This window comes from Ursus americanus, chromosome 11 (assembly GCF_024610735.1).
Source record: "Ursus americanus isolate L20-20 chromosome 11, mUrsAme1.1.p, whole genome shotgun sequence".
Taxonomy (NCBI): Eukaryota; Metazoa; Chordata; class Mammalia; order Carnivora; family Ursidae; genus Ursus; species Ursus americanus.
Genome location: NC_142137.1, coordinates 19,063,602 through 19,089,187, shown reverse-complemented (window position 1 = coordinate 19,089,187; position 25,586 = coordinate 19,063,602). Strand labels below are relative to the sequence as shown.

The 25,586-nt window shown below is 33.8% G+C and overlaps 1 protein-coding gene across 6 annotated transcripts in view; it reads left to right on the top strand.

Moving 5' to 3' along the window:
• The window catches only part of ASCC3 (activating signal cointegrator 1 complex subunit 3), a 329,433-nt gene that overhangs the window by 133,893 nt on the left and 169,954 nt on the right, over window positions 1-25,586 (top strand). For all 6 annotated transcript variants that reach the window (XM_087865343.1, XM_045806995.2, XM_045806990.2 and 3 more), the window contains one exon: window positions 1,866-1,937. In XM_087865343.1, the coding sequence (XP_087721469.1) occupies window positions 1,866-1,937 (72 nt within the window). The remainder of the gene's footprint in view (window positions 1-1,865; window positions 1,938-25,586) is intronic.

Below are 25,586 nucleotides of genomic sequence, written 5' to 3'. Positions count from 1 at the left end.
ATCATGTGTTATTGTGTCAGCCTTGGTCTTTAATGTATTGCATTACTTGTCTAAAAAAATTTTTATTAGTAGAGTAGGGTCATTTTACCTTATACTATTACAAATAAATAAAATACTCAGCTAAAAAATACCAGAAGTGACTGTCACTACAGTCTATGCTCCATCTACGTTTCATCAAAGTATCTTTAGAGTTGTAGGGAGCCATTTCAGACTTACGAACAAAAGAATAGTTCATGTTCATAGTTATGCTTTGCATATTTTATCATTAATTGTTTCAAGGAGCTTTTCAGTATCATATACTTGGTTTTTTTCAGTCACTTAATATATATTTGATTATTTAATGTATTTTAATGTATCATTAGGACAGATGTAGAGCTGGGGTTTTTTATAGCTTTAGATTGTTCTTTCAGCTTTATAATTTAAATGATAGCAGATGGTTATCACAGAAAGATACAGAGAAGAAAAATTTTTCAGATGCTTTTCAGCCATTTTAAACTTTTTTTTCAATTCTGTCATACAAAGTGGTAAATCACTTAAAGCTAATTAAATTCAAAGTACTTGCACCCTAATATGTTAACATTGTAATCATAAAAGGAATGGCATCAGGTGATTAAACCATCATAATTATTTTGTAAGTTTAAAAAAGTTTGGCAATATTAGAAAAACACTTTTACATATCTTACATACTGTAAATAGTAAATTAATTATATGTATTTATTAAGTATAGATATATATTTTTTGTCTTACTAAAATGTATTATTTTTACACTCAGTGAAATATACAATTGGTAACCATTAAGCATTTCCCCAGGGTGTTGTTTAATATATTTACTAAGCAGTTTTTAATTGGTCATCTTGTATAGGAGGAAACTCTTGTAGGTTTCTCAGAGTTTTATTCAGAAACACATGATGTGATTCAGTTATGAAAGAACATAGGAAGATGGTGTGCCTGACACCTCTAATTTGAAATAATGGCTTTGGCTGGAACTCAACTCAAACTACACTGAAAAAATTATTGTGAGCTGAAGTTGTTTTTGAATCATTAATGGGGAGTAAATTATCTTCTGATTATCTTATTTTACTTAGTCACCACAAATCATAAGAGTAACAGAGTGATAAAACATTTACTTTATTAAAGCAGATAATCTAAATCATACTCATTTCAGATGTGTGTGACATTTTCATCCCCTCCACACTCTTAATAAGTGTTAAATAGAGAGATACAGGCAGAATCACGTGCCTGCTCCTTTGGATTAACCGTCTTACCTTTTTGGTTGGAAGTTTTCCTCATCACTAGTAGGGAAAATGAGACCCTCATGAATTTGATATTAAATTTTCAATTAATCTGAAAAATGTTTCTATAGAAAAATACCCCTTTCCATATATATTTACAAAAACAGTATGTTTCCTTCAATTTCAACGTTATATACCATGGCATTCTACTAGTAGTGTTTGGGTGATTTTGAAAATTCCTCAAGAAAGTGCCCTAGTTTATAGAATGAAATAGAAGAAAAACAGGCTGAAGAGTGGGCTTTCCTGGGGAAGGCAGAGAAAAGAACTTAAAATTATTCTGGAATATCTACAACTAGTATATAATCCTTGAAATTGTCTTTAAAAAACTTGGCACATTTAGGAAGTTGGTTACTCTTGAAAGTATTCGATGAGGTATTTTATTTGTACCTTTAAACTATATTGTGTTTGTGTCTTATTAGGTTGTTACGTGCAAGATATTTATATTGCATTTGTTGCTTCTGTGTTCTAGTTAATCTGAAAGGAAAAAAAGCCTTAAAATCTGCAGGTATTTTTGGTAGTTAGAAAGTTCATCATTGCTTCATTTTATATTATTTGTGTTTTAAAAACCTTAAGGTACAACAGTTGAATAACATGGACGAAGTATGCTATGAAAGTGTTTTGAAGCAAGTAAAGGCTGGACACCAGGTACACTTACTTTCTTTTATCCTGTTTTTAGAGAATACTTAATGGTTATAATTATTAATTTTTAGGCTCTTAAAATTTTTCTTCAATTCTGAGATCGTGACTGTGAGTTTTTAGTTCTTAATAATTTTTTAGTCCTGTGGTTAGCCATGTAAGTCATAAAATATTCATAGATAATATTATCATCCCAATATTGATAGGTCATGCTATTTTGTTTGCCATTTTATTCAATAGATAAGACAGAGAAGAATTTCATCCTTTAAACTTCTGTGGTTTGGGGTTTTTTTTTAAATCTTTTTAAAAAGCACCAATCTTCATTCATACCTCAAAAATTTCAATTTGTATTTTTTTACATAATGTAAAAATTTGAAATGTTACATTATTCTTACTGTTTTCATGAAGTAGTATCAACTGAAATATATATAATAAAGTTTTCTGTTGTTTTATTGTGCTTGGAAGTTAAGCAATTTTACTTTTAAATTCCATTGTTCAAAATGCTCCAATCAAGATTGTTAAAGAAAAAGTGGAATAATAATAATTGCTTACATAAAACTTAATCATCGCCCAATTGTATATGGGTCTTTGGATCATTTTATTTTATTATAGAATTTTTTTCTGTAATTAACCTTTTATGGCACATAAAATTAAATACTTTCTGGTCCTTTGGTTTTTAAATTTGTTTTAAGAGCAGTGAAATCCTTTTCTCCAGACTAAATCTTGTTTCAAGCCTCAGTATATAAACAAATCAAAGATGAATTAAACTTGAAGACATGGAACACTGCCCACTGAGCATCTTTGATGCATTTTGTCCCTTTAAGAAATAGTTTTAAAATCACGTTTCTAACTAATCTCAAGAGAGTGTCCTTAGGTTTAACAATAACTTTTTGGGAAAAGAAATCATGATTAAATTATATAATACTAATGACTTATCTTTCCTAATGATTAGTAAATGTCTGAATCTGCTTAAGTTATATTTATTTTCACTGAATTCTCTCACCAGCCAATGAGACATGTACTATTATCATCATTTGACAGATGAAGACAATGAGGTGCTATACAAAATAAAGTAACATGTTTCCATCATTTCACTAGTGCAGTTGCAAATTCAGTCGATGTGAGTGTGGAGTCTCCACTAACCATTGTGTCGTTATCACTTTATGTGCATTTATTTTATATCAGTGTATTTTTTTATCCTCATTAGGAAGCTGCTTTATGAATTGCATTAATTACTATGTACAAATAAAGAAATGGTAAAGACCAATATTCTTTCTTTAAACAAAAATTACCAAACACCAACTACTTATTCTTAGTCAGGAGCCAGGAAACTTTTTGTGAAGGGCCGCGTAGTAAATAATTTAGGCTTTGCGGGCTTTATGTTCTTTGTTGTAGCGTGAAAGCACCCAAGGACAGTATATGAACAATTGGGCACAGCTGTGTTTCAATAAAGCTTTATTTGCAAAAATAAGCAGCAACTGCATGTGGCTTGTTTTCCAACCTCTGTTCTAGATCGCCTCACAAGATGTATTTGTAGTGAATGTCTGATGATCCTAAAATGTTATCTGGAGAAACATTGACAGCCTTTCAGTGAAAATCCTAAAAGAAAGAAATATCCTGTATAGCCACCAGTATTTGTACCTTCTTTGTAGAAGAATAAGATAAGTTTATATTACAGAAAATTTAAACTGTATTATTAGCTAAGGAACGTAGCTGTGGAATCCAGAACATCTATTTGTATACATATATAAAAAATGTTAAATAAATATTTAAATGTTTTCTCCATTAATTTTTTTTTAAATAGATACTCTTTTTTAGAGCAGTTTTGGGTTCACAGCAAAATTGAGTGGAAAATAGAGAGTTCTCATATAACACCTGCCCCCACATATGCACAGCTTCCTACAGCTGTCAACATTCTGCACAAGAGTGGTACATTTATTTCAATCAGTTTTGACATGTCAATATCACCTAAAGTCCATAGTTTACCTTAGGGTTCACTCTTGATGTTCATTCTATAGGTTTGGACAAAGGTATAACGACATGCATCCACCATTATAGTGTCAGACAGAATAATTTCATTGCCCTAAAAACCCTCTGTGTTCAGCCTGTTCATCATTCCTTCCCATTTACCCCTGGAAACCATTGACCTTTTAAGTCTTTTTAATCTCTCTGTAGATTTGCTTTTTCTAGAATGTCATGCAGTTTGTAGCCTCTTAGATTGGCTTTTTTTCACAGTATCTATTTGAGGTTTTCCATGTCTTTTCATGACTTGATATCTTATTCTTTTTAGTACTAACTAATATTCCACTGTCTGGATATACTACTGTTTATTTATTTACAAATTGAATGGTACCTTGATTGCTGCCAAGTTTTGGCACTTATGAATAAAGCTGCCGTAAACATCTGTGTACAGGTTTTGTGTGGACTTAGGTTTATAAGTTTCTTTGGATAAATACCAAGGAGTGTGATTGCTGGATCATAGGTGAGAGTATGTTGAATTTTGTAAGAAACTGCCATACTGTCTGTGTAGCATTTTGCATCCCCACCATCAATGAATAAGAATTCCTGTTGCTCCATAGCCTCACTAGCATTTGGTGAAGTCAGTATTTTGGCCATTCTAAGAGGTGGGTAGTGGTATCTTGTTGTTTTAATTTGCATCTCCTTAATGACAAATGATGTTGAACTATTTTCGTATGCTTATTTTCCATCCGAATATATTCTTCGTTGAAGTGTCTGTTTCAGTCTTTGGCCATTTTAAAATCAGGTTGTTCATTTTCTTATTGTTGGGTTTTAAGATTTCTTTGTATACTTTGGATAAAAGTCATTTATCACCTGTGTCTTTTGCAAGTATTTTCTCCCAGTCTATGACTTGTCTTCTCATCTTTTCATCAGGGTCTTTTACAGAGCAGTTTTTAATTTTAGGGGAATCCAGCTCATCAGTTACATCATGGATCATGCCTTTGGTGTTGTATCCAAAAAGGTCATCACCACACCTAAAGTCACCTAGATTTTCGCCTAGGTTACTTCTAGGAGTTTTATGGTTTTAATTTACATTTAGACCTGTGATTGGTTTTGAGTTAAATTTTGGGAGCGGTATAAGGTCCATGTCTAGATTTATTTATTTCTGTATGTGAACATCCAGTTGTTCCAGCACCATTTGTTGAAAAGACTATCTTTGCTCCATTTTATCACCTTTGCTCATTTCTCAAAGATCTGTTGGTTGTATTTATTGTGGGTTCCCTATTCTTTTCCATTTGTTTGGCCATTCTTTAACCTATACTAGAGTGTTTTGATTACCGTATCTATATAGTGAAGTCAGGTAGTATTACTCCTCCAACTTTGTTCTTCAACATTGTATTGGCTATTCTAGGTCTTCATTTAAGTACGAACTATGAGCAAACATTCTTTTTTCCATAATTTTTTATTGTGATGGGATTTCTTCTATCACAGGAAAATTTTTTTCTAATCTATGATAAATTTCATTATAAATGCGAACCCTTGAAGATTTTTTATCTCTTTTAAAATAATGGAAATCATACTGTAAATACTTTACTATGCATGGAACATATAAATAGATAATTATATTTTGACTCTAGTCAGGAAAACGCTTACTACTCCTTTTGTAATTGAATAGCCTTGAAAATGTTATAAAACTATATGTGACACCCCTGGTAGGAATGTTAGTGTTGTTTCTAGAATTAAAAAAATTAAAACAATCATTTGTCTTCCATTACAGTTAGCACTTAATGACCAGATAAGTAGATATTTGTTTCATTACTTTGGAACCCGAGATTGCTTCTAATAGAATTAAATCACTTTTTTTAGAATAAAAAAAGAAGTTTTTGTGAATTCTTTCTTGGTAAGACTGATAACTACATATATCCATGTATAAACATATACATAAATGTACATAGTTGTAAATACTAATAAAAGTAAATAGCTTAATAATGCCATTAGTGCCAGTACTGTAACTACTTTGGGGCCTTAGGAACTATAGGTCACCCATCTTTTTAACATTATTTGCCTTTATCATGCTGTTTATCATTGTCCTTTAAGTATATTTGTTGTACTAACCCTGCCTTTTTTCATTACATTACAAAATCTTACATTATAAAATATTTCTTTAAAAAATAAAATGCACCCTTATTCCTAAATGTTGAAAAGAGTAGTAGTTGTATCTTCTATTGTAAGTAAGTAAAAATCCAAGTAAATGTAATTTAAAGGATTCCAGGAAGATTATTTCCTCTTCCTCTTCTAGCATAGTTCTTTCACTGTTACAGAGGCTAACATGTCCCCGTAGGAATCATGATCCATAAAATGTGCCGGCTGGAGCTGTTTGGTCAATAGAGATGAGATCTTACTGCCATTCCTTTCATTCTTAGTGAGAAGTTGTTTAGTACGTTACTTTTTAAAAAGAAAGCTGCCAGAGGGCAGGCACTTGCAGTCATAAATTCTAAAAGGACAGGTTGGGATGAAGGGCTGGGTGCACAGCACTGGCTTTCTGTTTAGAAAGGACAGACTCGGATGGGTACCCCAGGGGAGGCTTCGTGCTCCTCTAGGGTGTGAGGAACCTAGGAATAGAGAGTGAACAAAGCTGAGGCAGAAGTTGGGTACAAGCATTACCTTCCCACCTTTTGTGTGCATGTCATGGCATCCACAATTGCTAGCCTTTTAAGGGTACATGACCTCCAAGCTCTCTTCCCCTGTACTCCTGTCTGGCTAAAAATGCAGTGTGGGGGGGTGGGGCACCTGGGTGGCTCAGTCATTGAGCGTCTGCCTTTGGCTCAGGTCCTGATCCCTGGGTCCTGGGATCGAGCCCTGCATTGGGCTCCCTGCTCAGCGGGAAGCCTGCTTCTCCCGCTCCCATGCCCCCAGCTTGTGTTCCCTCTCTCACTCTCTCTCTGTCAAATAAATAAATAAAATCTTTAAAAAAATGCACTGTGGATGATTGTGTAGAGTATGATTGCAATTTGAGAGCCCACGGAAACACTTAGGAATCAGGGATTGTGTCCGGATCTGTCCCTTTTTCCAAACAAGAATTAGAGCAGGATAACTGTGGCCCTCTTCAGGCTGTTCAGGCTTCTTAAGAAGTCAGGCTTAGGCTTCAGGTCTCATAATTTCTGTTTTTGAATGATTAGTGATGATGTTTATTTTCCATAATAAACATAATAGTAGAACTTTCTTAAGTTCTGTAGAAATACTCATCCATCTCTTACTTTTTTTAATTATAAAAATAAAATAACACTAAGGAAAATTTTTATAGTTCCACTGTTATTTTACCATTATTATTGTAATTTTTATATGCATCCCACCATTCATTTTTTATCCAATTGCACATGTAGCTTTCAGTTTTGTTCACTAAAACTTACTAGTTATAATCCATTATTAAATTATACTGTACATACAGTTTTATATTCACTGTTTAATGAGTACTGAATGTTTTTCATTGTTTCTGCATGGTTCTAGCAACTTTAATGTCTGTAAAGAGAGGGAGTTTTTATTCAGTGTAAGTTTCAGACACCATGTGAGTCTCTCTGGACTTCTACTCTTCCCAAACCTTCGACGTAAGCATTATGATCTCCTTTTGTTAAAACAGAAAGTGAACCTACAACATGTTCAGCAGCTTCCCGAGCTAGTACATACAGCTAGTAAAGGTTTGAACCAGGACTGAAAAACAAGTCTCTGTGGTGATAAAGCCCACAGCGTCTTCAGAACTTTACACTGCTCCTTTTAAGCTGACATGAGCTGTTCCACTATTACTGGTTATTCCTACATTAGTCAGTGTTTTCAGTGTTTGCAGTTTTCTATTATTAAAGATAGTGCTGCTGTCATGACCATCTTTCTGCCTATTATTTTTTTCTGTTGAAACATTTACTCAGGATAAATTTCCTAAGATGAAATTATGGCATAAATGGCTACATTTTGTGGTCTTGCCACATGATCCTATAATACATTCCGAGTAGGTTATAACATTGTATGGTCATAGCAGACCTATGTAGGATTTTAGAAACTTAATGCTGTGTTTTTCTGAAAAGTTTATCAGTGTAATATGATGTAAGGTTATGATGTGCTGTGTTTTGCTATTTTGCATTTGTTTTACAATTTTAAGGCATATGAGAAAGTGGTATCATACCAATGAACTTTTTTCTTAATTAGCAGCTATTACTTTTAAATCATGATTACAAAAACAATTTTGCATACCATATTGTCCATGCTTTGATTTGCGTGTACACTCACTTTCAATTAGAAAAACCTGTTCTTCACTGTGTTTTTGCTTCATGACTGTGACCATGTGGTCTTTGACCTCTGTAATTGCATTTTTTTTAAGAGAGGGAGAGACAGAAGTGAAGGGGAAGAAGAGGGAGAAAGAGAATCCTAAGCAGACTCCACACCCAGTGCAGAGCCCAATGTGGGGCTCGATTTCACAACCCTGAGATCATGACCTGAGCTGAAATCAGAAGTTGGTTGTTTGACTGAGCCACCCAGGAACCCCTATAATTGCATTTTAAAATGTTGCTTAAATATAATTAATATAAAAGAGATTGAGGGGGAAAAAGAATTTGGACAAATTTAACTTTTGGACATACCAAAAAGCAAAAATGAGGGAATAAATCACTACTAATTCTACCATCCAGAGTTTTTGTTGGTGTGTGTCTTTTCATTTTTCTTAAATGCATTTTATTCCATTAATTTCCTTTTTTTCTCAGTTACCTCTATAGTTTATTATATTTTGTCTATCCAAAAATATGACAAAACCTTAAATAGAAACAATAACATTAAAGTATAAATAAACACTTAGATCAAAGATGTCCTATTTTAAAGTTTAGCCAGTGTGTTCTATGCAGTGTTGTTCCTTTAGGTTCCGTGCTCCAGTAGGACAGGTCCTACAAAGTAAGATTGGGTTACAAAAACATATTGTTAGTTAAGTTCCTAGTGTAATGTGTCTTGTGTAAGGGGTCTCTGTGGTAAATACAGTTTGATTGTGACAAGTCGCCTCATCTTCAAAGATTTAACATCTTTAGTGAGATGGGGATGATAGGAATTATGAAATGCATCAAGACTATGACTAAGTGGTTGATATTTGCTTCTAATTTTGCTAGTATTACAAATGCCTGGGCCAGCGTCTCCAGATAAGAAGTATGGAGTCGTCAAGGCAGGTTTATATCAATGTAATCATCTCAAGAGCTCTTTCACAGCATAATTTGAAAACAGAGCTCCATCTTTTTCATTTCTTTATTACCTATATTATGTGCGTAACTTTGGGAAAGTTGCTCACAGCTAAAATCTTTTTCTGTTTCAGTCTTTTCAAAAGGATCATTCTAAGTCTTCTGTTCGCAAGTTGCTCTGCCAAGTACAATTTGGCCTGTAAATTCATTTAGCTTAATGTGTGACAGCTTCTACTGATAGCCTTTGTAATATGTCCAGAACTGAAATTGCAAGGAAGATACTCAGAGAGGAAGGCTATTACACATTTTGATTTTGGAAGCTGAGGTAGATACCTATTTCAACAAGGCTAACAATCTTTGAATTAATCCATCACACAAGGATTCCTGTTTCGCAGTTCTCCTTGATTACTGAGGTTTATGTGGAAGTTTGTTTTCAGGGGCTTAGAAAACCCCCCTCCCCTTGCTGGATTATTTTTTCCCTTTTTTCTCTCCTTAAAGACATACATGGTCCTCTACTTTTATTAGAAGGTTACCAAAGAATTTCCCAGTAGATTAAAGTATCTCAGTTGTGTTTTTTCCCCCTCATAACTGAGTTGACTATAATGTTACCTCAATCACTGTCTGTCTTCCTGTAAGGTTCCAAGTAATAAATTTCAATAAATGAATTTGTATCCATCTATCAGAAAATGAAAAATATATAATTCAACGGTCTTTTCACCTTACTATCTAAAAAACTGATACCCAAATTAACTCTTCATTTATACTGTTCTGCCTGGTCAAGTGACTGAAAGATCTAGCTATATATGCTTCATTCTGAGAGACTCTTCTTTTTAAATGTTTTGTTGTGCAGTAAATTATATATGTGTTTGTGTGTATATTTATTATGTGGAGAGAGAGAGAGACCTTTGCTTATAGAATTCGGTTATAGTTTTATAACTAATGTATTAGTGCTTTCCTATTAAGTAGCCAACTACATATTCAGTAAATGTGCTCTTCCTTGTTATTAAGGGGACATAAGTTATTTCTCGTGGGGCTATGTACCTAACAAACTTCAGCTTTATTGTGTTGCCTTTTAAATACATCTTAGCAGTTAATACACAGTAGTTAGAATCTGTAAGTAAGCGTATTCTACTCCAGGAAAATCAATTGAATTTTCCCCACTACCACCTCATGCCCCCCACTCCCTGCCTACTAGTTAAAAAATCTTTCCAGTGACTATTCCTTGATTTTGTTTGTTTTCTTGCCTTTAAGTTGTTTAGTACATTGGATTTTCTCCCTAATTGTGGTTTCCCTAAATACTTTAACCAGAGCAGCTACTTTTCAGACCATTATTAATAAGACTGAAATAAGTATCCATTTTAAAAAATGAAAAATATAACTCTCAAGCAAGCGAACAGTTTTTATGCTAAAAATTAACACTTTCCTCTTAAATACACAAACGAATTGCTTCTGTTTCTCTCCATTTAGATTAAATTAGAGTAGAGCAAATTTCATGTTCAAAAGCCATGCTGATATTCTCTGGTCATACTATTCCATGGGTTTCAGTATACTAATCATCTAAACTTATGTGCTCGTGTACTTAATAGATTTTATGTGCAGCTTTGCCTTAAAAGTATTAAAAACAGTAGGAGGCAGTTGTGTTCCACTCAAGCATGTGTGATGACAGATGGAGCAAATCTTTTCATGTTGACTTTTCAACAGTCATACTCTGCAAGACTTCAAGTCTTCTTGGCTATTGGGAAATTAAAAGTTGGCGATTCAGCCTTTAATTTTGATCCATCTGCTCAAACTAATGAGACGTCTCATTTGTAAGCTTCTCTTTGTGTTACCAAATGCAAGTACAGCTTTATCATTCCTGTTAATAATTCCCCTCCTCCTGTGTAACTTGCAGAATGGGAAAATAATTGATGCCTTAACCCTATTGAGATTTTTCTTGTTATACAAACTTTGTTACAGTGATAAAAAAAAGAAATTAGAAACTGTCTCAGAGATTATGGCATATTTATTAGTAAGTTAATTTGTTTTTTTTTTACATTATCAAAAAAAGTCACCATCCTTATTTAATAGCTTACTCAAAATCTACAGTTTCAAGAATAAAAGGCTTTGTGGTTTTAAAGAGGAAAAAAATGTTACCTTCAGTCTTGGAGTAATACTTCATATCAGCTTTTCCTTATTCAGATGTGTCCTTGTTTTCTCTTTCTTCATTGTTTACAACTTTTTAGTAGATATTTGCTTCTAATAAGAAATCACCCTTAAAATTTACTACTAAATATGCATTAATTTAACTTTTGACTTTTGAGGGGAATTATTTTTATTTCTTACCATTGCTTCTTAGTTTCTGTAAAAAAAATAACTACATACAACTGAAACAAATTTTACTATGCCAACTTTAATAATGGATCTTTCCACTGGCCTTATTGCCTAAAAAAGTTTTCTTCCTCCAGATACAAACAGCTCTAATTCTTGGTACCAATGTTCTGTCATATCAAATTTGTTTAACATGACTTTTATTTGTGAATTGAATGCTGCCTTCTTCATTTCCTCCTCCCAAATTGAGACATATTCCCAAAGGAATATAAAAGCAAGATTCTTAAAAAGGAGACTTTTAAAAAATTTTTTATTATGTTATATTAGTCACCATACAATACATCATTAGTTTTTGATGTAGTGTTCCATGATTCGTTGTTTGTTATAACACCCAGTGCTCCCTGCAATACGTGCCCTCCTTAATACCCATCACCGGCCCAGCCCAATCTCCCCTCTGAAACCCTCAGTATGTTTCCCAGAGTCCAAAAGGAGACATTTTAACAACTATGAGCACAAGAATTAAAGGTATTACTCCTTTATCTTTACCACTAAAGATGATACTATTAAAGGGAATATTTCAGGAGTTTTTTCATATTTTTTAAAGATTTTATTTATTGAGAGAGAGAGAGAGAGAGAGAGAGAGCATGCAAGTTGGGAGGGGGCAGAGGCAGAGGGAAAGGGGGAGAGAGAATCTCAAGCAGACTTCCCACTGAGCACAGAGCCCCACAACCTGAGCCAAAACCAAGAGTCGGATGGTTAACTGACTGAGCCACCCAGGCACCCCCAGTTCGGAAGTTTTTTAACTGTAAGATACCTAGAAGAAGCATTCATGAAATCTCTACTCTTGGGTTTGGGCATACTACATTTCAGATACCCAAGAGGAGAGGCTAGGCAGGATAATATGAGTCTAGAGGTCAGAAAAGAGGTCTGGATTGGGAACATAAAGATAAGAGTAATTTCTATAAAGGCCATAAATGGGATAGACTGAAATAAGAAAAAGTGCTAAATTTAAAGAAGGTTTGGGAAGAAATCATGGTAGAGAAGGAAAAGGCTACAAAGAAAGAAAGAGGATGGCCAAAGAGAAACAGGAAGAATTTTCGATCATAATAGCCCGGGGGTGGGGGGGAGGTACAGAGAGAAATTAGCATTTGTACCTACTTCCACTTATATAATCTCTCTGCAATCCCTCAATTTTATTTTATTCTCAACTATGAGCTACTGTCATCAGGAAATTTTGCCTTTAAAAATAACTTTTGTTAAGGATGTATCAAGCTCTGCTTTGCCTTAATATTTAGTTAAAACTGTTTTTGACTTTGGCCTCTGGAAGATTGAACAGCAGAATGCTTAGGTCAACATAATTACCCATGTTCCTAAAGTAGACATGGCTAAAATATATAGTATTGTGATCACAGGATCAGCCTAGCAGCTGACTGTGCTAAGAAGTAAGTGCTCCTGAACCAGAATGTCCAATTTTAAAATTTTAACTCCTAAATTTATTATTATAATTGATGAATTGTTATTATATTATACCACTGTCATAGAAAGAATTTCTGATTATTATACCAGATGGTGGTATAATATAATGAAAATTCATCAGTTATAAATTTAGGAGTTAAAATTTTAGCCATGCCTACTTTAAGAACATCTGAAATGTAGTATGTCCAAACCCAAGTCATAAAATGTTCACTCTAAACCAATAGTATTCCATCCATTATTTCTTGGTTTAGTGGATGGCATAAATATAGATTTAGTTCCATAAGTTAGAAACCTTAAAGTTGTCCTTGTCAACCAACTCTTCCTTGTCCTCATTTCTAATCCTTCATTAACACCTACTCATTTTACCTAAGTATCTTTCAAATCTGCTCATTTCTCTCCATCCCCTCCTTCTCCTGAACCGTCACTTCCACCATCTAATCCAAGTAACCATCATGTTGTCCATGGACTGTTCTAGCCACCTCTTAATTGTTCTTCCTGCATCCATTCTGGCCCTGCTCTAGTGGCTCTGTGCACTGCAGCTGGCTAGAATGATCTCATCAAAGTACAGCAGCTCCAGGATGACAGTTGGATGCTTCAAGCTGCTTTAAAAGTGTTCAGGGGGTCCCTATTTGTCTGGCCTTTACCTTCTTCTATCTTCATCACATAGCTCTCTCCCTCATTTCCTACCTCCTGTCTTCCTGGCCTTCTTTCAGGCACTCATCTTAGAGATGCTCTTCTGTTTACCTCTGAGCTTTTGTATAACTTATTCCCTCTGTTTCACACATCTTTCCTTATTCTCTGCTTAGTTATCTTTATTAAATCCTTCAGATTTTATCTTTGTTAGAGAGGCCTTTGTATACCTCTCTTACTCTTTCACTTCCCTATTATGAACTATGTAATAGCATAGCCTAATCTTCTTCATATGTCTGACTATAGCTTTACATTTTTTTTCTGGCTGGTTTTGGTTAATGCCACTTTTTATTATAAGATATTAGTCCCATAAAGAAAATGGCTAACAATGGTCTTCCTCATCATTGTATTGTCATGGCCTCACCAGTACCTGGAGCACAGTTGGTGCACAGATAATGTCTGATGAGTAAGTGAATAGGAGATATGGTAGTCTTTACAAGTCAGAAATAATTTTTGAGGAATTAGGGGGCAACTAACTTCAGGGAAAATCAAGAAAATAATCATTAGTGTTACGGTAAGCTGAATGTTCAGGCAGAGAGTAGAATGACCTGGAGATGTTGAAAGACATCAAAGAATGCTTTGATTACCTTCTTAAGGAAAGTCCTCCCTTCCCCGCCCCATTAGCTATAAAGATCAGTGGAAGAATGTTGGTTTTCTCCTTTAAAATGTTTCATTACATAAATTTATCCTTAATATTATTTCATCTAGTTATAGTCTTTTCTGTTAGATGTATTATCTCATTTTCTCCTAATTTGAGATATCATCTCACTTAGCTATTTTTCATGATACAGACATCATTTGTGCCACCAGTTATTTGCAGTTAATATAGTCTTTCTTTCTTTTATTTCTATTCATTAAGCCCTAGAGAAGTAACTTTTGAACCCTTTTAAAATTTTACATTTTTAAGAGAACAGAGAAAAATTTCATTTTTCTAAAATACAGCTTACCATAAGAGTACTCAATTACATTCTTGAAATTTTACATATAATAGTTCCTTTATTAACCTTGTAATGTTCTCTTCATTTGCAAAGGGAATATTTTTTAATGAAGAATATTAGTATTGCATTTTTCCTTCATTGATATTAACTTTTTTTTTCCTAACTCTTTAAGGATTTTCATGTTACTGAAATAATACATTCTTGTAAGAAGTTAATTAACGCAGGGCGCCTGGGTGGCTCAGTCGTTAAGCGTCTGCCTTGGGCTCAGGACATGATCCCGGATCCCTGGGATTGAGCCCCGCATCAGGCTCCTCCACTGGGAGCCTGCTTCTTCCTCTCCCACTCCCCTGCTTGTGTTCCCTCTCTCGCTGGCTGTCTCTCTCTCTGTCAAATAAATAAATAAAATCTTTAAAAAAAAAAAAAAAAGAAGTGAATTAACGCAAAGGTGCAAAAAGAAAAGGCCTAATGAATTACTTCCCCCTTACCTCACTTTACCTCCAGTACCTCCTACCCCTGAAATGTATTCAGTTTTCTCCTATTACATACAGACTAATACAAGTATGCACATATCTTTAGGAATTTGAACTTTTTTTACATTGATAATTAGTGGTTTCTGGAATTGACAGTAAAAATTCACAGAGCACAGTGAAACAATTTGATTCAGAATGACGTTTAAAAATTTTGAGGGTATAAACTAGGTTTAGATCTATCTTTGTACAGATTATAAATACTTAGCCAAAAGATCAAAAGAAAAAAATAATGCTGTCCGTAAGCTTGGAAAAAATTAGAAGCAAAACAAATAATTTTATTTTCCTGAAACTCATTTTCTTTCTATTCCATACATTGTCGAGCACCAGGGGACATATATAACAACTCAGAACTGCAAGGTGAAGCTTATGTTCCATCCATTTCATCCATTATATAGTTGTATATCATCTCTATTTTTTTGTGCCTGATCAGTATAACTTTCTTATAGAAGTTAGTAACTTTTCTATCCATTTTCTCATTCTTTGTGGCTTCTTTGGTGCCCTTCTTCATGTGTAAAGGAGCAAAATGTGAAGGCAGTACAAATTGCTTTGCCCTCTCGCTGGATACTACTTTTTTAGCCATATTATTGTGTAATTTTCCTCTCCGTTTGTTCTCTTTCACACTTCTAGAATATCTTGCATAAAAACACCAGTAACTGTTGGGCTTTGCATATATGCTTTATACATGTAACCGATGTATAACTGCATATTTTCTGACATAACTGCATGTTTCATGTAAAAGGTGAAGTTAGCTAAATAATATATAATTTATTATAAATTTTGTTACTTAAAGATCCATATAGATCTATAGCTGTTTTAAATAAAATATTCCAGATTTAGGAAGTGAACTTATTAGATTATTTGGTAATTTATTGATGTGACTTTTGTAATTATAATATTATAGTAATTATAGTAAGTACATAATTATTAGGTTAAATAATATAAAGGTTTTAATCTGTTTTATGGTATTCACTTCTGTCAAACACTTTGTATATTCATTATTTTTAATCTCTTAAAAACTTACACACATGTTCATTTTATATTATTATTTGAATTATTTATATTATTATTTAAGTAACAGTAATAATGTAGACTTGGGAAATACTAAACAATGTTTGACTGCTTGTAGTCATTTTTCTGTCTTTATAATAACACCATAGAAAATTCTCTAGATGGCCATTCAGAATATTTCACATTAAATTGTCAGAAGTTAATTTGACAGCTATTTATTTCATTTTAGAAAGTGATATATTGAATCTTTTTATTAACTAGTTTCCAGCTGATATTTAGACTTGCAAGTAGTTGGTAGATATGTTTAATAAGTTTAGTTACCGGTTTAAACATTTATCGACTACATTTTTATAGCCCTCTTTTGATGAAATTGAACAAACTGTATTTTTATTAAAGCTGAGTGTAAAATTTTGCGTCCCAGGGAAATCTGATAGAACTATTCATGTATTTGCTCAAAGTGCATAAAAGGGAGGTGAATATTCAAACTTAATTAATCATTGCAGCTTTTTACTGTCTTGCCTATAGCTGGGGTTTTTATCTTTTTGTTGTTGTTGTTGTCTTGTAGCATATTTAAGTGAGAAGGGGTGGGAAGAAAGAAATTATGTCTCTATAGATACTATAAATCAGGATTCTGTTTTTTGGTCTTTTTTTTAAAGATTTTATTTATTTATTTGACAGAGAGAGAGACAGCCAGCGAGAGAGGGAACACAAGCAGGGGGAGTGGGAGAGGAAGAAGCAGGCTCCCAGCGGAGGAGCCTGATGCAGGGCTCGATCCCAGAACGCCGGGATCACGCCCTGAGCTGAAAGCAGAAGCTTAACTACTGAGCCACCCAGGCACCCCAGGATTCTGTTTTTAAGGGAATAACACAACAGTCTCATATCTCATTTTTTCTTGGTTTTTATAAATGAGTAGATAGGAAATGCAGCTCTAAGTATATTCTGGCCAGACTGTATAACATTCAAGTTAGTGGCTGCTCCTGAAATATGGTTGGAGACCTGTTAAGTCTTATGGAGGGTGTAGACACACACACACACACACACACACACACACACACACATACACACAAGCTCACCTACAGAAACAGGAAATACTTGGAACAGACCTCATATTTATTCACAGACCATCATGTTGGTTGCCCCTCCCTAGCTTCCCATAGGGCAGTATGGGTGAGAGCTGGCTACCTCTATGCATATAGATTACACAATAGGAGATGAGCTACAAAATTATGAAACTGGAAGCTTATATGTATACCTGTTGCTGTCACATCTGTCTGTCCCCCCTCTGATGGGGAGTATAGGAAGGGGATGGAGAGAGAAGAAAGAGAAAGGGAGAGAAGAAGGAAGAAGAGGGAGAAGAACAGGAAGGGAGGAAGGGGAGAGAGATGAGGAAGGAAGGGAGAAAGTAGACCAAGTGATCCGAGGACTTTATCTTTTACACTAGAATATAAACAGATGCCCTCTTGAAGAAGGAGGGGAAGACCTCTACTCTGGGACTTAAGCCGCTGTCTCCTTAAGAGATTAGAAAGGAGCCTCTAACTTTATTACCCTTAAATGGGAGGAAATGGCTCTGGGGGAGTGGAGACATTCTCTGCCATTAAAGCACTTCACTGTCTGTCTCTCAGATGGCCCTGACCATTTTCCTATACCAAGAACTTAAGAGAGGATTATTTTCTAGCAGGACTAGGTTTCTGGAAAGGATATGTACTCTACTAAACCAGCCTAGTAAGATAGTAGTCTGGTGTCTACTACTGCTGTCTACTTGGGGGGGATGGGAGGGGAAGAATCTAGAGAAAGGAAAAAAGCTTTCTAGCTTTACTCACATTGAATATTCTCTCCAGTAGTTTTTTTGTCCTGTTGTCCATAAACATGGATCTCAGTTTTCTAACTGTGGTTTCTGATTTACTTTGTCTTGTAGCTATATTTTTGAGATTATATGGAGCAAAGGCCAAATAAATGGCTTAATGGATGTCAAAAGGCAACCTGCCTTTTTTTAAGTGTGGTATAACTGTCTCAACTGTAGGTTTGTAGATACATCATGCTTTTGTTTTCTTTTTTCTTAATGAAGAGGGTTCATTGAAGAGTACAGTACAGATTTGTGGAGAATTGAGGTGTTTTTCATTTGTGTTTGTGAAAATGGCCTAAAAAAAATAGAGACAGTTACGAGCCAGTCTAAGACAAATTATAATTTTGTGACTTTTCCTTTATAGCAGTACAGTTTTAATCTAGCCAGTAAAGTTGATTGAGAGTATATTGGTTTAGTATGATTTTTTGCTGCCCAAATTTTTTAAAGTATATTCTTTTATGAAGACTCTCCTCAATCTAATATCATCTAATATTTGAGAATATTAAATGCATAGTTGGGCGTTTAAGAATTATAAATAGTGATTATTGTCTAAGAAAAGAAATGAAAAATACTGATAGAAGGTTTAAAAATACATTTTATGTTGTTGTTTTACTGAAATTAGATTCTGTCCGGAACATCTTATAATGTTGAATAATAATAGGTCTTGAACTCCAGTGGCATCTGTAGAAATGAAATTGTTAGCTTACTAATGAATTTTATTTGCATAGTAATAGACTAGCTAGTCTTGGTTAATTTGCTCTACAAAATAGATGTTGCTATTTTGGGACTGTCAATAACAAATGTCAATGCAATTTGGATTGTCATGGAGGTCAGTAAAATATTTTTCTGTGTGTGATACCATAATGTATTGAAGAAAGATTCTTTATTCTGTCTTAGCAGCCTTTATTGGATTGACCTGGGTTTAGCAATTAATTAAGTTGATCCACATTTGTACTATGGGGACTAATTAGAAGCAGTGTAGTTTGGGTCACATCATTTAGATTTTAGTCATATTCGAGAACATCTTTGACACAGCCTGAAATCAGAATGCTTGGATTTTTAGAATTTCATCATTAAATTATTTCATCATTAAATTAATCATTGCAAGTAGGTTGGCTTCAATATATGTTCCTTATTTTTTTTTTTTACTTTTGTGTGTATGTCTTTATGAACTTTTAAAAAATTGATACTTGTAACCTTTTCATACAATTAGCTTGAAATTTTAAACAGAAATAGGATTCTGGACTTAAAAACTTTACTGAGAATGGTTCATGATTTGGGATCTCTTTCTGTAGTATATTTACCTTGTTAAGGTAAAAGCTCAGTGGATAAAGTACCCAGTACAGAAACTGCTACGCTTTCTTTTATCATGTGAAGTGTATCTAAGTCATCAGTCTAGGTATTGAACAGAAGGACTTTTAAAACTAAACTAAGACAGTACTGTCAATATTCATCCAATATTTATTGAATATTTGCCTGTGTCAGAGACTGTGCTGAAGACAGAAATCAGAAAGAGATACTCTGCATTAGTGTTGCCTATAACCTGATGAGGGAAACAAAGATTAATCAAATGATTATGCATAAAATGTAAATGTACAGATTTCATAATTAACTTTCACCCACTTGTTTTAGCATCTATTAATGAGTTTCTAACTCTGCCATTCCTTCTATTCCACTGCATGTAAGGAAGAGCTGCTCCTCCTATTTATTAATTTATTTTTCTGTTGACTTGAGTTTTTATTTTACTCAATGGGTTATAATCCATTATTTTGTTACTTACTTTGATTATCTTATTAGCCCAAATTTGGCAGTTGGGAGCCCCTCCAGTCTTGCTTCTTCACCCTTCTGACATGCCCTAGTCCCAGAATTGGAATTAATAATTTCTGCAAACCTGGTTCCCTTTTAGTAGAGAGTGGTATTTAGAAATCAGTGAAAGTGTTTTGTTTTTAAAATGAATATTTTCACTGCTTTCCTAAAATACTGTCCAGAAGAATGAAAGGGATGATGGGATTTTAGAATTTTCAAACTTTTAACAAAAAGGAAATAGAGTATTGAACAGTTCCTTTCAACTAGAGGAGTTCCTCATAAAGCTTAGTTTCGGACTCCTCCAGGGTGCTCCGAGGTGCCACAGGACTTGCTGTCATGATTCTGGGAGTGGGAAAGGTGTGCTGTCTGGGAGGAGGAAATGAGATTTGGGTCTCTGAGGCCCACTTCAGTAGCTTTCATCTCTTTACATATATATCGAGCTCCTACAGTAGAGTTTGTTGGAAGAAAGAATTCCTCAGCCAAATAAGTTTTTAAGCCACTGTGCTATAGCATTAGTTTTTCATAATTTGCATAAGGACTAGTAGGTTCTGTTCTTGTGATACCAGGTAGACTAATCTTTCACGTATGGAATATCAATTCAGCTTTTCTTGTAGAGATGGGATTTGGTCTTCTACTTTGTCATGTATCCATTAGACCTAGCAAACCAGTGGTTTTCCTTTATGGGCCTTGAATGCCATCTTGAATTCTAACTGAGTACACTGGCTGAATGCAGTAGCCTGTAAGTTTTCTAATGTAATATCTTTCATTTATCAGGCAACTATGACTTCTTCATCGCTCAGATCAGGTACAAAGTCACACATTTGCATATATAGGACAGGTCTGTAACTGAAAATGCTGCACCAGCTCTAGAAACTAGGGTTGAGCCAGAAAGTAGAGGGTACATCTTTCCAGAGCACCTCCTCTGCAGTGTTCTGGGTCATCCTTACTAATTGTGAACTCTGCACACAGAGAGTTGCACAATTCATGCTGTCTTTGCTCTGCTGACCACAATTTAACACCCCTCAGTTTGTTGATTTGTGTAAATGTTTTTTACATAAAAACCCGTAACAAGATAAACTTTAAAATTTAAATGCTTTTTTTGCATTAAGAGCAGTTTCAGGTGTGTCAAACTTAACATCATATATGACACAAAGAAGAATATACTCCATAATCATCTGTAAATAAATTCGTACCATGATATAAATATTCTGTTGTTACAGTTTGAATCATTACCAAAAATCCTGTGGAAAGGTATTATTTACTTGAAAATTAAGATGAATAATACTCTTAATTTTTTCCCTTAATTATAGGTTGTACTTATTAAACCATATTTTGTCATCTTCTGATCAGCTCCCAAATAATCTTATTTCAGATGGAAAGTATTTTAAAGACAACATTTTAATAGATCATCATTATGTTTACTTTATCATTGAATTTATGAAAGCATCATGAAGTTCATTAGTCCACCCTATTAGATGACAAAACTAAGCCTAATAATATGCCCAAAGCCAGACATCTAATAAGATTTGCAGCTGAAACTAGCACCTTGGCCTTTTTACGTCCCTTTCAGTGTTTTTACCCCCACAAAACTGACATTTTAATTTAACCTGGTATTGCCCTGCAAAGAGAAGAGAATGCAGAGACTGTGCTTGTAAATTCCCTCTGAAAAATCTGGGCTGAGGAAATCATCAATAGTATGTGTGAAAAATCTACAGCAACCCAGTAATTTTTGGTGATGAAATTTTTTAAAAGATTCTTTTCAGAAAGTATGTGATCTTTCAATTATTAAAAAATCTTTTTTCACATTTTTAAGAAACAAATGCCAATAGATTCCTTTTAAATTCTTTCAGGTTATTCAGTAATTACAGTTCAAATTGATACATCTTTGAAAATATAATGTAGAGTCATATTAAACTATATAATCGAGGTGAGGACATTTTAGCATAAAGCCTGTGTACATTTAAACGAATCATTTCTTCAACAAATTATCTTCAGTACATTCTTTTTATATTAAAAAAGAATAAAGAATAAAAATGGCACCTATGGCAAGCCATAATAACTATCATTTATGGAAAACAGCATGAGAACTGATGATGTTTAGCTGAGGAAAGCACAGTCAATACTGGAGACACGATAGAATTTTTCAAATCTTTGAAGAATTCTTATGTGTGCAAACAAGTGCATTTGTTTTCTGTTGCCTTGGAGAACAATACTGATCTTGGCCCCAGTGAGTGGGATGGGTAGGGATCAGATTTGGAATAAATGTAAGGAAGACCTTTGTAAAACAACTAAATTTTTTTTTCCTACTGAATGGACCCCATTTTATGTGATAGGCTCTTTTCTGGTATTTTCTAATTATTGTTTGTTGTATCTACATCAGCCTTGTAAGGTATGTACTATTATCTCCATTTTACAGGTAAAAAAACGAAGCATGGGTAAACTTGCCCAAGCTTTTCGACTATACAGATGCTGAATTATGATTAAACCATAGGTCTAAAACTCTGTTGGTATTTAAAATAAGACTAAAATATGTTATATAGGTTAGTTTGGCATCAGATAACCGTTTTGTCTAGATTGATAAGAATTTTTTCTTAAAAAAATTAGTTTGAGTATCTTAAATTTGTTTAAGTAATTATGAGCAAGTAAAATGAATATTCTTGATGTGTTTATTCACTTTTGTATTTTATAAAAAAGCTAGAAGAAAATTCTAATATTTTCTATGCTTAAGACAGTTTTAATGTATAAAATTCACTTTCATCCACAGCATGTACACTATCATGAAGTTACTTAAGTTTATAAGTATAGTGAATGTTTTACAAATGATTTCAGGGGTGCCTGGGTGCTCAGTTAAGTGGCCAACTCCTGATCTCAGCTCAGGTCTTGATCTCAGGGTCCTGAGGTCAGGCCCTGCAGCATGGAGCCCAGTTAAAAAAAAAAAAAATGAATTCAGATTCCAGATTATTGAATGCATAAATGTATATGGTGCACATATGAACAAGACCTGAACTAAGAATTTATAGAAAATTTATTCAAGCATCTTTTGGATAACATAAATTATATTACCTCTAAAAGATATACATATGTTTAATGTCTTAAGGAAACATTTTTTTAATTAAAGAAAAAGTTTATAGTAAAGGGAAAATACATTCAAAATATATATCATTTTGAAATTTTAAAAACACTTTTTTCTCTGTAAGTTTGTAGTCTTAATATTTTAGAGACTATGTTGAATAGAACTGTCTTATGCTTCTAAGTATATTGTACAGTGTCCTGATGTATGGTGAATTGATCATAAGATTTTTTTCTTTACAGTGTACTTAGCTAGAAAAATGATATGTATTTTCGCTCTTATGGTGTGGAGTGTACACTAAGTTGTCCAAGTTTGTTTTCATTATTATTATACATTTTGATAACAAGTATCTTTTAGGGTTTAGAAAATGTGAAGTATCATAGATTTCTTTTAACCAAATATAGCAGTTAAAGCTCCCTACAACTCAAACATAGAAACTGATAAATATTAAAACTTACTCCTTTAAAGAAATTTGCAAAGAATATATTTCACTTTCAGAGTAGTGCCCTAAATATAATTCAGTAATGATAACCTGAATCTGTTTATCACTTAAAAGCTTAGGTTTCTTGAGAAGAACTGCAGATTCTCAGCGTGAGAGTCCAGAGGTGGCTGTGAATTGCCGAGTGTAGATCTAATTACACAGCTTGGAGCTGCAGAACCGGTTCTCTCTACTCCAGATTACTTTTCTTGGTTTATTTGCATAATTTGATGCATGAAGACTAGTCAGTGAATTATACAGTTTTCTGATATAGGTAGGACAAGGTTAATTAACCCTGTTTGAGGTAGTTTGTATTTTCATGATATATCTGATAAACATTTAACCACGTAATTTTAAACTAAAAATATGCGTTAGTAATTTAGTTGGTTGCCAGGAATATCTGATAATAAATGCTAGTTGTTATACCCATGATTATTAAAATAGATTATTTTAAATTTTATTATTTTAGCCCTATTTTCAGAGCTGAACTATTACTTTTAGTAATAATAGTTAATCCGTAGAGTAGTGTCATTACAAAAACATATGAATACTTTCTTTATTCATGTCCATCAGTAGGACATTGCTTTGGTTAACGAATTTGATTAATTTGATTAATTGGAAATATAGGTAGCTTTGACTTAGGAACTATCTTTGACTTCAAAGTCCAGAATTTGTGTTAAGATGCTCTCAGAATAAGCTCATTTTATAAGTTGTTTCTTTTTTAAATCACAAATTTTGAACTTTGCAATGACATTAAAATACATACACATGTAGCTTTACAACAGTATGAGAAGACTATCAGTAGCAACTTTAGTTTATTAAATATCAGTAAAATGTTTACTAATACATTTTTAAAAACAATCCAAGAAAGTTAATTATCTAGTTGGGTAATTGGAAGTTAACTTGATACCCCATATTCTCATAAATGCATCAGTGAAAGTATTAACTCAGCCTACATCGTATTATAATTTATAAACTTTTAAATGTGAATTTCTACTCATAAATATTTTAAAAAATAAATGTTTTCTGTGAAAACTGATCATTTTTAACATTGTAATTTCAGCTATCATTTATTGAGTACCTATTGATTGAATGATAGTTTGGAGAGTGGGACAGGGGATGACAAGGAGACCTCAAAATGAGTAAGATGTAAACTTGCCTTTAGGCAACACCCAAGGAGGGAATAGAACTTGGTGCAAAAAAAGTAGGCTTTCGAATGAGGCTAATTTCCCTATTCTGCTCTTGAATGAGTAGCAAGTTATTAAAACTCTGAGCTTCAGTTTTCTCATCTGTAAAACACTAATAGTATTACCTGTCTAATGGTGTTGTTAATAGTGAGATAGAGAACTATGCATGGCACCTACTACTGGACCTAGCACATAATAAGCATTTAATAAATCTTGCCTTTTATTGTTAGTCCTAGCAGTTATTAACATCAGGGTGGAAACCCATGTATATGCTGAGATTACACAAGTATGAACAGAGTGCTGTGGAAATGATTAATTTCCCTAGGGAGATTGGAGATGAAACATTAGAACTGGGTTTAAAGGTTCGTAGAATTTCCACAGGAGAATTTGGCAGGAGACCTAAGTAAAATAAAACATAAGCAAAGGCCTGGAAACATAGAAATGCATGGAGGTTTTGAACAATAGGAAGAATTTAAAGAGATGACATCCAAAGACCAGTAATGAAGAAACTTGAAATGTCATGACCTTTAAATCAAGTAATTTGCTAACTTTAAGAGAGGACTCCAATTATTTTTTCAATTATGCTTTTCATTTCTTTTTCCTTTTTGTTGTTGTTGTTGTTGTTGTCACTGTTTCCTCCCATGGTCGTTCATGTAATGAATAGCAGCTTCTGTGTTCCCAATCTTCTCAGACTCCAGTCTTTCACCTTAGTAACTAAATAGAAGCTCCAAAAGCACAGAGACCAGTGCTGGGCTTGCCCACAGTTATGTCCCAGGTGCCTGTCATGTAATTGTTGGATGACGGCAGACTTGCAGAGGAGCTATGGCAAGCATAAAAGTAGCTTTTTAAAAAAGGTAGTCAGTGATTAATGCTTAAGGGAAGGAGCACATGGATTTGTTAGATGCTCGAAAGAATAAAATATCACTTCTATCTGGAAGCATCAGGGAAATTTTTATTATTTTAATCTGACCGTATTAGTAACATCCCTCTCCCCCCTGTAGGTAAAAGAGCTTCTTCTCTTTTTCTTAATGAATTTTTATGAACTTATACTAACTTTTCAAGCAGTTCATTGGCTGCAGAGCTGTATTTTAAAATGTTTAAATCAGAATCCCCTTTTGTCACATCTGTCTCCAACAATCACACTAACTCTCAGGGATTC